We start from the raw sequence: 13,326 nt of genomic DNA, 5'->3' as shown, positions 1-13,326 counted from the left end.
ACAAGAGTCACAAATTCTCACACTCATTCACAACCACAATGACAATTAAGTTAAGGTTACAATCGTAACTTTAACCTAACCTAACCTGAGAAAACCCAGCAGGCACAGAGAACATGCCCAGTATTATAGTATAAGAATACTATAAGGGCCACTTAAGGCCTTCCACTGGAATGGCTGAGAGCTACACCATAATGCGTCAGCTTGGTGGAGCTTGAGGAGGCCGAGGCCTCCTCCTGCAGCCTAGTGTGCTGATCATCTGGCCACTGGGTTTGACAGGTGTGAGAAACAAGTCAGAGAAAGGTCCTATTTACAAACTCCGCCGTGGCGGCACGATGACGTCAGTGGCCAGGTGGTTACGTCATCATGAATGAATGACAACAGGAGAAACCGAGATCATGCCGTCGCCATGACGCCATAATGACGTCACCGTGACTAAAACAAAGTTGCCGCGATGAAAATTTTTTCTGCTCTTCTCAAGAGGGAGGGATAAAAATGTAGATCAGAAAAATGTAGAAATTTATGGCTTCAGGCCATAAAACAGGTGTACAAAGATGGAAAGCTGTGGGACCCTGATAGTTCATATGTGTGCACTTAATCATGATGCTAACGTTAGCTAATGTCAGTTGCAGTGTTTGGCACGTTACTTTCTGGAGTAAGTAGCTGAGTTAGTAACTAAATTGCACCACTATAACTGTAACTAGTTACCAGGGAAAGTAACTATTTCGTTACTATTCTTTTTAAAAGCTTAAATATGTCTAATAATTTGGATTTTTTTTCTTAGCAGGTTTCACAAGCCAGTTGCATAGAGTAGAATTGCACAGACACATACTTACAAAGAACTTTTAATATTTATTGCACCTCAGACCCCAACTGTAGACATACCGCTTTCGAAAATCCCGGGTCGACCCGACTTGCCTTCAGTGCTGTTAGCTGCGTGCCTGTTTTTTCCTCCCTCGCGCGTCATCGCGTACATTGCAGGTAAAGTTGATGACCTGAAGAATGGACCCGTCAAACACGCAGAGCGCTGCCATGATCATTTAAAAAGTGTGGGAGATCGCTATACAAGCTGTATATAAAAAAGCCGCCGTTCACCTATGCGCCTCCATTAACGGTCAACACATTTGATTTGTTTAATTGAAAAATCTGTCTGAGAACCAAGTCGGATGATAACAGACAGCGTTTGTAACGCACCCCATTTAATTTCCAGTAATAGAAACGGCGTTATAACGATGGAAATAGTAATAAGTTAGTTTACTGAAAAAACAACGCCGTTTATCTTAACGCCGTTATTCCCATCAGTGTTAACTACAGTGCTTTCGAAAGTGCATAGTGGATTGATTTTCAGTAGGCTACCTAGAGTGAAAGTGAGGACACACAGAGTCTGTGGTGAGCAGAAAGCGGAGGAAGTATGACCCAGATTATTTAAAGTTTGGCTACTTATGGTGCAGATAAGATGCACGCTGTCCCTCAGATGGGTCTTCTACTGGCTCTGTTTACCTTCTTCTTCTGTGACAGGTTTTCTTGGATGTTTTGTTCCGGGGTCATAGACCAGAGCAGCGGTTGTGGAGCATGCGCACACACGTTGTCTAATTAAACTTGATTAAGGCCGATGAAAATCATTTTCCAATCTCATTATCTGTCTTAGTCGGATTAGAAGAACTCTGAGATTTGTCGGAGCAACGCGTTTATGTGCACTTAAGTTGTCCAGTTAAAGTCCAGTTAGAGTGGCTGCTTTTGAGTTCTCTTATTGGAGGCTCACTGTGCAACACTTTGAAAACCCCTGACATAGATTTTAAAGGTACGACTTGGTTTATTTGGAGTGTGGCAATAATAAGTCAATACGTTTTTACCTACAGAAGATGATGATGTTGTGTGCATTTTGATGTTTTAACACAATAATTCAGATTCAATCCAACATGCCTAGGTAAACAAGTTTTTGTCTTTGGAGTCTGGAGGTAACTTGGCCTTCAATTACCCACCAGAAAAGTAAAACTGTGATAATTTTCTAAATAAAATGAGCACTTTAACTGATATTGATGTGTTTTTAGAGGCTAAAATCTATTTTGCTGCTGATCCTGTCCACAGCTGTTTGTTGCTTAGTTTTCGTGCTGATCCTCCTCTCTGCTCCGCCCACAACTGTGATCACACTGACCACCATCTGCTTTAAGTAATCCACTGAACCTCACTCAAAAAACATCTAAATATTTCTTTAACAAGATCTCTGGAGCCACACCTTTAAGTTTCTAATGAGAAAACAACTCTTCAAAAATGATAAATAGAGTTATAACAGAGTCCAATTCATATCCTAAATGTATTAAACTCTCAAGTTAGACGACCTTTACTCACCTGCTGAAGAGCTCCATGTGAGTTTAGTTCACTTACATTTCAAGGCAGCAGGGAAAACTGTGTTTTTATTTGAAACTATTTAAAAGGCCATAGGCTGTTCTGTTGCATGATATGAAACGACATTTTTCAGTCCCCCCACTATTATGTTCTACAGCTCATCCTCAAACCCACTGTTCATTCTCAGATGGCGTTGCCTCGTGTCCTGTCCGCCCCCCCCAAATTACGACACCCTCGGCTGTTTGTGCCAAAACGTGTCTCATTCCTCATTGCTTATGTCAGGGTAAGAGCTTTGGGCCATTATAAATTCATTTCATGGCCAATTTAAACACTCACTTAAAGAATACAAATGCTGTGTGTTGTTCTCCAGTGTGAGTAGAACATTCATGTGAGAACAGTGATTAAAACAGTTGATGAGTGTACACAGGCAGAGTTTCCAGGTAAATTAGTTTTAACTTTAAAACTGGTCCTAATCCAAACCTAAAGCCAGGCCTGTTTAAAGACATTGTAAAAATGCTCATAAATACCAGAAGCATCACTCCTCCTCCTCCTCTGTCTAACACTCCATTCACAAAATCTTTACTTGTAGAGAAGAAAAGCTGTGCAAAAAGAAAAAAAAAAGAACCAAAAAGAATAAATCAGCATAGAAGATAATCTTACAGTGAAGGAAATAGTCTTCTGTTTAGGCACAGGCTGCAGAAAGACACGCTATCTCTTTCCACTAAATAGGGAGGCATAAACTACAAGTGCATTTTTCATACTTCAAGGTAAGTTTCCAAAAGACTCTGAGGGAAAATCCTTGCTCCTGAATCTGTTGTTACCGGGCCAGTAAAAAGTGATTCAGAGTGCATGTAACAGGCTGCAGCCAACGACTCATTTTTTCCGACGGCCTCAGGCTCCTCAGAGAAACGTCGCTGCACACAGACACACAAACACCGCTCAGTCCCTGTGCTTTCTTCGCAAGGTAAGACCACTTATGCAGGAGCTTAGCTCACAGTAGAACTATTGAGGATTATACCCGTATTTGTTATAGTTATTGTGATTGTCGGGAATTCCGTATTTCCCACAGCGATCCGTTAATTGGCAAACTTTTGCCAGCATGCTGGTCACGACGCTACCAAAATTAAAGTAAACTTCCGTTAAAAATAAAAAATAAAAAATAATGGGAAGAAAGAAAACACGAATTTATACTGGACTCTTATCATAGTTGCATAAATGCGTGTTGTATTTTATGACGTATTTTGTTGTAGCTAGAAAATATTGCCTTCAGTCTCTTCCTCTTTGTTGTTCTTTGTTTGGCTTTTATTTTGGAAGGTTAAAGCGACGGCGTTAACGCTTCTAATGATCAATGTAAACTTTGTGATCTATAAAATCTGCTTCAAACAACTTAAGTCTAGAAATGATGGATGCATGGACGTATTTTTATGATTACATGAACTAAACAAGAGTCTATTTCCACTTAGCAGATCGTCCTATGCGGAACAAATAAAGGTTGTCTATATTTTTCTAATTCTACAGCAAAAAAATGGAAATGCAAGAGGATATTTTTTTGAGTGACAGTATCAGTAACAGCTTTGTATCAGTAACAATAACAGTTTCTGTCATGACGCCTGGAGGACTAATTAAGTCTGATACTTCATGTTCCAGACAGTTTGGAGATGCTCCAGGAGTCAGTGACACGGGCCTGGCTCTGTCTTTCCTGCTGTCTCCTGTTGGGAGCTTGTTCCCCAGCAGAGGATGCAGGACCCGATTTCTCCGAAGAGGATGCATCAGGTGAACCAGACCAAGAGGCCTGGGAGTGGGGCTCTGGTTCATCTTTTCTGCACCTGCTCCACAGCTTTCCTGCTGACAGCCCCTTTGTAACAGAGTCCCCAGGAAACCCGGTCAACTGCACCCAGCGGTTCTGGCTACCGCCATCCCCTCCAATCTGCTGGGAAAACATAGCTGGGCCCAAGGAGTTTGCCAAGTCCCGACTGCTCGTCCTGCAGAACAGGGCTGCCTTACAGGCTGTGTCCACTTCCAGCGGGGTGGAGGAGGGAGGGATGTCCTACGAGCAGCAGGCCAGAGAGGAGGTCCAGGGGATCCTCTCAGACCACCAGAGCATGGTAGAAACTATAACGACCATGGAGACGGTGTTTGTCTCTCTGGCTGAGAAGAGAAAAGAGGGGAAGGAGCAAGGGGTCTACACAAGGTAAGAATAGAAATACGTGGACAATTTATTCATCAGGTCTATGCATGGGGATGAGGAATGTCTTATAATACTAAAAAAAAAAGACCCTCAGCAGGTTTATTACCCTCAATTTATGGCAAATATAACCAAATGATGAATATTCAGCTATTCTTAACTAAATACAGTGTAAGAAAAGAGTGAAACAAGCTCTATAGAATATATTCCTCTAACTCTAAACTTAAACTAAACTTAAAGGTATGTATAAATAAACTTAAACTGATATGCCTCGGTTAATTAATTCAAATCAATTTCATGATATTGTAGCTGTGCAGGAGACGTTTCTTTTCTTCTGGAAATCTGTTCCAAAGTAGAAGAAAAACAAGCAGCAACGGTGGCTCTTTAACCTCCTGAGAACTGCACTTTTGTTTTTTATGGATTTTTCTTTTCTCCATTTCTATTTATTTGGCATTAATAGGACCTACGAACTGTAAAAACTAAGCATCGTCTTTGGACAGGAAGTAGTTTTTGGAAGAAAAAAATATGTCCTGATGTGTGGACACAGGGATTATTTCACTCAATATTATAATAAAGTCACAAATATGTAAAGAAAATATATAAAACTGATAATTTTAATGTCTGAACATTGATGTGCAAAAGCAGAATTGTTAATTATTGAAGTTATAGCTTGTTACTACTGATAGAATTTGCTTGTAATATTAAACTAGAAAAGTTAATAAGCAAAAATTAAATAAGTATAGATTTTGTACCTTTTTACACAAACTAATATCTAATAACTAATAGTTAAGAGGATAAAAGTTTAAATGAAGCAGAATAAGCTGCCACAAATCTGAAACTTAATGTCCCCGTATGAGGACGCAGGTTCTCAGGAGGTTAAATCTGTTGGCTACTTTTTCACAGAATAGGTTAGGACTTCATGCTAATGTTTTCATGCTGACGTGCTCACAGTTACAAGGCTACTCTGTTGATGTTTAGCAAGTACTAAGACATCACAGAAGTTACAGGAACCATCATTGGTAAATGAAAAATAGATGCAGAGCTAATTTGCAGGATTTTAAGGGAAACATTCAGAAATAATTAACATCGCACAGATTCATCCCGTGACGATCATTAACGTTTGCGCCAAATGTATTCGTGACCCATTTAGGAGTTTTTGAGTCTGGACCAAAGCAGTGGACAGACAGACACTACAATCCCCAAAAACAACCCACACCACTGGCTTGCTCACTTTGACCCCCTTTTTCTTTCCAAATCGTTTCCCTATAATCCTCGTAGGAGGCCCGGGCATTACTTTTCAGTCAAAAATCAGTTCCCTTGTAACCACGTGCCACGAAACCTGCAGCCATAAAATTAAAAAAGTGGTGCACTAGCAGACGAAGGCCAGCTGTGGGAGCCAGGGCTCTGGAAGCCTCCTATGGCCCAAATGTAAAAATGTAACACAGGGCCAAGTAACGAGTGGAAACCCCTTCCAGACAAGCTGAGTCATTTCAAGTATTTTCCAACACTCATTTGTCGAGACATCTGGCTGAGAGAGCGTTCCGCTATTAAAGCTGCAACATTCAACTTAATCCTTTCAGATGCGAGAACACGTCGGTTTTGTGAATTGACCTTAGATTTGTTTACTTGTTTGTCGTCCTCTCCAGCATGAAGGAGCATCTTGCCAACGCGAGGGACGCCATAGACGTCAGAGAGCACGTGGCAAACCACCTGGAGAAGCAGTTTTCCACTTTAGAGCAAACTCTGCTCAACATGCAGCTTCGACTCAGCAAACTCATCCACCAGTGACAGAGGTGGCGAAACCGACGTCTTGTTTTAACTGTATTTATAAATGAATGTCTTAAGCAACACCGTAGCCAGCGCATGCATGCTCAGGATTATTGTACCACGAGAACAAAACACACTTGATATGCACCTTATTATTTTAACACGACACCTATCAAAATAAAACGTGTAACCTGGATTGAGCAGCGTTTGAGTAAAGCTCATATAATCAGGGACGTTTGACGATCACAATGCAGTAAAATTGAGTTTTATATGACCTGCCTGGAAACATGTTCCACATGGAGATTTCATGGTCACACGAAACTTCTTGTAAAACCACAGGACACTTTTGAAGCTTGGAAAGAAGAAACAAGTTCTTTAACACACGCCAATACGCCGCATATCTTACAGCACAACTCTTTATTTTAATATCAAATCTAAACCACAAATTTGTAGATATAAGAGAGGAGGATGCTTTCCAAACTGTATACATTTTAAATATTCACATCTGTTGCGCTGAGTGTTAATTTTGGACACCAACAGCATATTAATAAGCTTTGTATTTATGCTGGAGAAAAAAAAACCTATTTCAAGTATTATGACAACCTACTCACAGTTCAATGTGACCATATCTTAAAAAAAATAAAAATAAAAAAAATACAGTACTGTGTATAATCAGTAACAACAGCAGATTTACTTTAAATTTGATGTTTGACAGCATCTGTTAAACAAGGTCAGCCATATTTGAAAGGGAATAGCAACTCAGGAGTTGAGACATCTGTGCTCCAGCTGTGTGGAATGGGTTTATAAGCCTTGGTCTTTCACGTGGAGTGAGCCTGTACGGGCCTGAAAGCTAAGGGGAAACATTTCACACGTCCTGATAGTGAGGATGAAAAAAATGCAAGACACTGCTACCAGAAAACCTTTGAAGACAGTCTGTGTGTACAAATCAAATGCAAACACTTGTTTGCATAATTCTTTAAAACTCCACTCAAGAGTACTTACACAAAGCCTGAACGAAAATACAGCTACGGCTGCTTTCTTTGAGCATTTGTTACAAATTTACTTTGCAGGCATCAACTATTTATCATGGATTTATAGTACGACCTCTACGCTCTTCTAGAACGCTGTCGAGTCTAAAGTCGGTCTCAAAGTTCTCATCGTGGTTTCCTGTTTCAGATCCATGTCCCCTTTCTTTCAAAAGGCCTACAGGTGAACTCAGTGTGTTTAAAAGCACTAAGAAAGTTCACAGAGCGTCTCCACTGACAGTCACTTTGCTCTCAGTGACAGGCAGGATGTGTACGTGTGATAACATCTGCCCAAGCAGGAAATTCATCCTGAGCTCCCTTTTTATAAATCGGCTTCCTCTTCTTGCATTTGCTCCAAGGTTTTGAGGTAATCTCGAGCCAAGATCTTCTTAGGTAGGATATCTGTCAGAAAAAAAACACCACGACACAGTGTCAGAGTCACTGTATGTTACTACATTTATTTTTTTGGTAAGAGGTGCAATTCCATTCCCACTGTCAAGAACATTCCCATTTGGCCAAAAACAATTATGTGCTACGAAACTAAACCCTGAATATGTTTCCATAAATGGTGCATGGTTGAGACAATAATTCAGAGTGAAAGGAACCTTACAGAGGCTGGTCAGCTACCATGGACTCACATAATAACATGAGTATTTTAGTCTTCTTGTTGATTATTGTACTAAAGTACTAAACTATCATTTGTTCAGCAAAAGAATGTAGAACTTTTATCAGGATTAATTAACAGTACATGACAATCAATGGTTTTATTGACAAAATAGCATCCACGTGGATTTATAAATTCAAAGTTTGCTTTATATTTAAATGAATGACTGATAAGTCACCATCTATCGCCGGATCTGGTGACACAGTGTTAAGTGTCTATATATTTACATTATTATGACCTGGATAAATAATAAAGGTATTTCAATGATGTTTAACTAAAAACTGAGTAGAGGTAAATGATCTATAGCAGTACAAAATAATTGTACATTAATTGTAATACAATATAATGTAGTAAAGCAATCCAATTGTTTACAGAAATAGAGAAATGTCTGGATTGGCTAACAAATTATGCATTTGTATTAAACTCATAAGTATCCAATGCTCCTATAGTATGAACTGATCCAGTTCCTACTTTAGCGTTAGGTTGTTCCTTTTTGTTGAGAGAAAACTGCTGATTAAACTTTGTGGTCATTTTGTAGATCACACCATTTCCAACCATTTCCAAATAATCAGTTCATTCATTGTCAATAGTATGTTCAGTCCAGTCCAAAATAAGATGTTCAATTAAACAATATATGAAACAGAGAAAGGCAAAGGGAAAAACAGTAACATGATTTAAATTATGAACGTATTCATCTGATAATATTGATTAGGTGTTTAAAGTAGCAGCTTTAACTGTGAATAGTATAACTATAGTTTAACTCAAGCTCTGGTCACTTGAGCTCATGGTTCATTGTGATGGTGGGACTCACCTGTGAGAAAGTGGAAAGTCTCAGTGTCCTCTGCGGTGTTAGCCAGGTCGCTGTACGACAGAGAGTTGGTTTCTTTCCCGGAGCCGTTGTTAAAGGACGACAGAGCCAAGTGCTGGACGAACAGCTCCTGCAAGCAACACAAGACAAGTCAGCAACTCACCAGACACTCAAACTGCAAACACGATCATTTACAGCGAGCCGAGGAGCCCGCGGGGTGTTAGCCCGTGTTAGCAGCAGCAGCAGATGGATGAGCCGATAAATTAGCACAGCTCACTGAAGCCACGGGTCGGCGTAGAAGCTGCTGCTTACTGTGGCTTTGGTGGTGAGGAAGAGAGCGTCCTGGTTGATGCTGGACACGTCCGGGGAGCTCTTCATGATCAGCCTGACCCTGGAGATGGGCAGAGAGATCGTCTTTTTGTTGCCTGACGTCTGGTCGTCTTTGTCGGGATTATTCTGAGACATCTTCATGAGGACGCGGCGCGATACAGGCGGAACTTCAAGTATTGTTTTGAACGGTGACGCATGTTTTCTTCTTCGTCGGTAGCTGCGTTTGGCGGACTTTACGTCGGGACACCGCCACCTGCTGGAGAAGAGGCGCTTTACCTGAAAACAATTTATATGTGTCATATGATTCAGATTGAGATTCAGAAAACTTTATTTATAGCAGGCAACAACGATACAAGACCGAGTGGAAAAGCTTAGTTGAAGATTTAGGTAACGTAGGATAAACAAATGGAATAAATATACAAATAAAATAAACAAGAACACACACCTGGTCATGAGTAGTGCAAAAATTAGTATTGCAATGACTGAACATTATACACAATATATACTTATATATATATTTGGGTGCAAATTTGGAAATGAGGTAGGTAAAGTACGATGTGCAAAAGGGTAATGAGACATTCACATTCAGTCCGCAGTAAAAGTCTGATTGATTTTGAATATGAAAATTACAAGTCATTAAGAACAAATTTTCAATAGAATTGGCATCTGTTGAAAAATTTCCACCAGGGGTCGCGTCAATCTAGTCACAGTCACGGACATAACACAACAGTGAGATGCAGAACAGTAGATGGCAGTAAAAAAATTAATAAATAAAAATAAAATGCACTTCCATTTTTTAAAAGGATAGTTCATTAAACGTAAACATGTTCATAATGTACTTCTCTGAGCTGAGAAAAATCTGGCGTTATTTATAGGTTATTACGCTATTATATTACAAGCTGTAGTTGTTGTTGTGTGTTGCTTTTTCCTGCTGTATTATAATTTTGCCCAGGTTTAGCTTAAAATCTACAGAAAACAACAAATGTGATGGGAACATTTTATTACACATTTTTACTAGTTATCACTCATGGGGCAATTTAATAAATATCCATTTTAAACAATCCGAAGTGTATATTGAATAAATAGTGGATTTTTATCTGGCTCAATAAAGTATTGTTATCTATTGGTTCTCACATCCAACTTAACTAATGAAGATGCAGCTGTTTAACAATAATATTAATGCACATGAAGGAAACTGGAGTCTACTGTCGATGTAGATGTTTAAAGCTTGTTGTTGTGTATTTACTATATAAGATATCCATAAACAGCCAAGATGAATGCTGGTCATAATTTTCGTATCTACAATACCATCGTCCTAATTCTACAAAACAAAAATACAGAAAGAGAACTTAGTAAAATTACATTAACTTGGTCAAATACTATCAATATAGTATAAACAGGGGATGCAGAACGTTTTAATCATAATGGACATAAAGACTAAACATGTCAGGGTTTTCTTTTATCATACATCCAAAAATGTGTTGCCCTCCACTAGTCCAGTGGGGGGCGCTTGACTTTACTCAAATCCTAACCACAGAAGAAGAGCTGATGTCAGACGTCAGCGCAGAAGAAGAAGAAGAAGAAAAAGGGGAGCGGTGGCGCTAGCTATGGCGATAAGTTGACCACACAATTAAACAATCCAGGCTTCTGTTTTATTTTTGGTTTATTGTCTGAAAGAAGTTGATGTCACGGACATCGGCCTAAACAACACGGTGGAGGATATATCTGATTTTCTGTTGGTGTCATTGCTGAATTCACACCAGTATTGATAATAAACAGTGAGCAGGAGCCGACGGAGCAGCTTCATCACATTGTTGTGTTCATCTCTACGTACGCTGGCGTCGTTTTCTGCCCCTTAACGATGCCGCTGGGTTTGAAGCCATGCTGCGCGGTGTGCAAGACGAACTCTTCCTCGATGTGGAAGAAAGGAAACCTGGGAGAAATCCTCTGCAACAACTGCACAGGGAAGAGCAGCATCGGCGGAACATCAGGACCCTCCGTGTCCTCCATCATACAGCCCAGCAATGGCGGCGGAAAGCAGGTGAGATACAAGGAGAAACTGCTTCTTGAAGAAAGCCTGTTTATTGTAGACACACCTCGACGCTGATGCTTGTGTTTTGGCTATATTTTAGATAGGAAGGCAATGAATGTGAAATATGAATGCTGCAGCTGCCCCGTTTGCAGATAACGGCGTTCAAGGGCAATAACAACTCCCCTGGAGACGATTGGGAATAAGGGGATGTTTTCTTCACTTTAAGTTTTCATGATTTCTCTTTCAAGAACATTACAATACATGTATGTAATATATTTTCCAAAGTTAGGCTCCATGCTAAATTGACAGCAGATAAACTGATTTGTTCATTGATTGGTTTAATTTATGAAGAAATGCAAATTTGTTGCTGGTTTCTGCTTCAAGAATGCGATTTTCAGCTATTTTTAATTATTGTTTAGAATATGTTTGTGTATGGAGGTCAACTGAAACCCATTCTATGTATTTCTGATGTTTCATACATGGTATTTGCAGCTGTGGTAATTATTGGTTGAGGATGTATTTCTGAATGAGCTGCAGCTTGCCTGACGCCTGCTCGTATGTTTGTCCGTAGTCCAAGCAGGAGATCCACAGGAGGTCTGCGCGGCTGAGAAGCACCAAGTATAAAGCTCCAGCCTCGGAGAAAAAAGTGTCCACAAAAGGAAAGGGAAGGAGACACATATTCAAACTCAAAAATGTAAGTCACACATGCGCTTGAGTTATTTCTTTGCCTTCATGAGATAATAAATTTGACCAGTATGTTTTTCTTTTTTTGCAGCCAATCAAAGCACCGGAATCTGTAGCAACAATCATCTCATCAGAATCTGTATTTTATAAGGTATGGTATATCAGCATAATTTTTGTTTGAATTTCTTGCACTTCTGCCTTGACTTCCTTCTTGGCGACGTACGTGAGAAGAGGACTCCAACTGTTTATGTACTGTATCCACAGGGCGTGTACTACCAGACAGGAGATGTGATTAAGGTAATAGACGAGGAAGATGGGAAGCCGTACTACGCTCAGATACGGGGCTTTGTGCAGGACCAGTACTGTGAGAAGAGTGCAGCACTGACCTGGCTTATTCCTACACAGGCAAGCCCAAAGAACCAGTTCGATCCAGGGACTTACATTGTTGGTGAGTAATCATACACAATCATAAAGTTTTGCACCCCATTTAGTTTGGTTCTTTTTTTAAGAGACATGTGTTTTTTTATTAGGCCCAGAGGAGGATCTGCCCAGAAAGATGGAGTACCTGGAGTTTGTGTGCCACGCCCCCTCTGAGTATTTCAAGTCACGTAGCTCCCCGTTCCCAACTATCCCTATACGACCAGAAAAAGGCTACATCTGGACTCACATAGGGTCCACACCGGCCCTCACTGTCAAAGACGCTGTCAGTGGCAGCAGTTAACAGGACGGTGATATGGACTCATTCTGTTACTGAACAGATGAATGTACATTTATGTAATATAATGAAAACAAAAATGGCTGTCAAGCGCAGACATTCCTTCAAAATGTAAGTTGTTACAAAATAAACTATGTGTAATTTCTTTTAAAATTGGGTGTTTACACACCTGAGATATTGGAATATTACTTTTGTATTTGTTAATAAACAAAAAAGATAACTTTCACAAATTTTGCCTGTGCTAATTATTGTTGCTGTTATTGGTCTTTTTAGATTATTTCACAGAATTAAGCCATTGCCATTATGATTTTAGACAGTGTTGTTTGTTTTTAAAAGACTAAAATGAAGATGAGTCCTCTGCAAGTGTAACATTCAATCAAATATATAAGGATCATTTAAAACATTGTAGGAATTTTTAGAAAAATATACAGAATTGGCTTTTTATATAAAGTATAAATCGCAATAAAAAATATTAAAGTTATTAAAGTACGAGCTAAGAAATTATGACAACTGTATAAATAATACATTTAATAATTTAAATTTGAGACGAACAATAGCACGTAATGCATAATGTATTCTGAGGATGTGATGATGCAAAGGATGGAGCTGTTCACCTAGTAAAATATAGTTATTTGCTTTTCTTTAAAAAAATTATAAGTTAAATTATAGGCTACTATATTATAAAAATAACCTCAAGATGTGATAATTCCCTTAATGTTTCCCCAGGGTTCCACAATCTTTGTACAATCTTCCTTATTCCGGTAAAGTGTTTC

The 13,326-nt window shown here is 39.4% G+C and overlaps 3 protein-coding genes across 4 annotated transcripts; 2 read left to right on the top strand and 1 right to left on the bottom strand.

Annotated features, from left to right (window-relative positions):
* Positions 1-3,029: 3,029 nt before the first annotated feature.
* Positions 3,030-6,491, top strand: si:ch211-57n23.1. Of its 2 annotated transcripts, XM_047605888.1 has the most exons (4): positions 3,036-3,110; positions 3,239-3,307; positions 3,991-4,534; positions 6,175-6,491. In XM_047605888.1, exons 3-4 carry the CDS (start codon positions 4,002-4,004, stop codon positions 6,314-6,316), a joined length of 675 nt encoding a protein of 224 aa, XP_047461844.1. In that variant the 5' UTR covers positions 3,036-3,110; positions 3,239-3,307; positions 3,991-4,001; the 3' UTR covers positions 6,317-6,491. The 2 variants fall into 2 exon arrangements, with proteins under 2 accessions (XP_047461843.1, XP_047461844.1); XM_047605887.1 differs by having other exon boundaries at positions 3,030-3,307.
* Positions 6,492-6,693: 202 nt separating this feature from the next.
* chrac1 (chromatin accessibility complex subunit 1) lies at positions 6,694-9,356 on the bottom strand. The gene is made up of 3 exons (XM_047605889.1): positions 9,105-9,356; positions 8,796-8,922; positions 6,694-7,722 (listed from the first exon to the last, which is right to left on the bottom strand). Exons 1-3 carry the CDS (start codon positions 9,261-9,263, stop codon positions 7,643-7,645), a joined length of 366 nt encoding a protein of 121 aa, XP_047461845.1. The 5' UTR covers positions 9,264-9,356; the 3' UTR covers positions 6,694-7,642.
* A 1,317-nt stretch (positions 9,357-10,673) lies between these two features.
* Positions 10,674-12,783, top strand: gatad1 (GATA zinc finger domain containing 1). Its single transcript, XM_047605215.1, has 5 exons — positions 10,674-11,163; positions 11,726-11,848; positions 11,930-11,989; positions 12,103-12,286; positions 12,369-12,783. The coding sequence occupies exons 1-5, from the start codon at positions 10,984-10,986 to the stop codon at positions 12,557-12,559; spliced, it is 738 nt and encodes a 245-aa protein (XP_047461171.1). The 5' UTR covers positions 10,674-10,983; the 3' UTR covers positions 12,560-12,783.
* Positions 12,784-13,326: the final 543 nt, after the last annotated feature.

Source organism: Mugil cephalus, chromosome 14, assembly GCF_022458985.1.
Source record: "Mugil cephalus isolate CIBA_MC_2020 chromosome 14, CIBA_Mcephalus_1.1, whole genome shotgun sequence".
NCBI classification, from domain to species: Eukaryota; Metazoa; Chordata; class Actinopteri; order Mugiliformes; family Mugilidae; genus Mugil; species Mugil cephalus.
The sequence above is the reverse complement of the archived record's forward strand: the minus strand, read 5'-3'. Positions and strand labels throughout refer to the sequence as shown.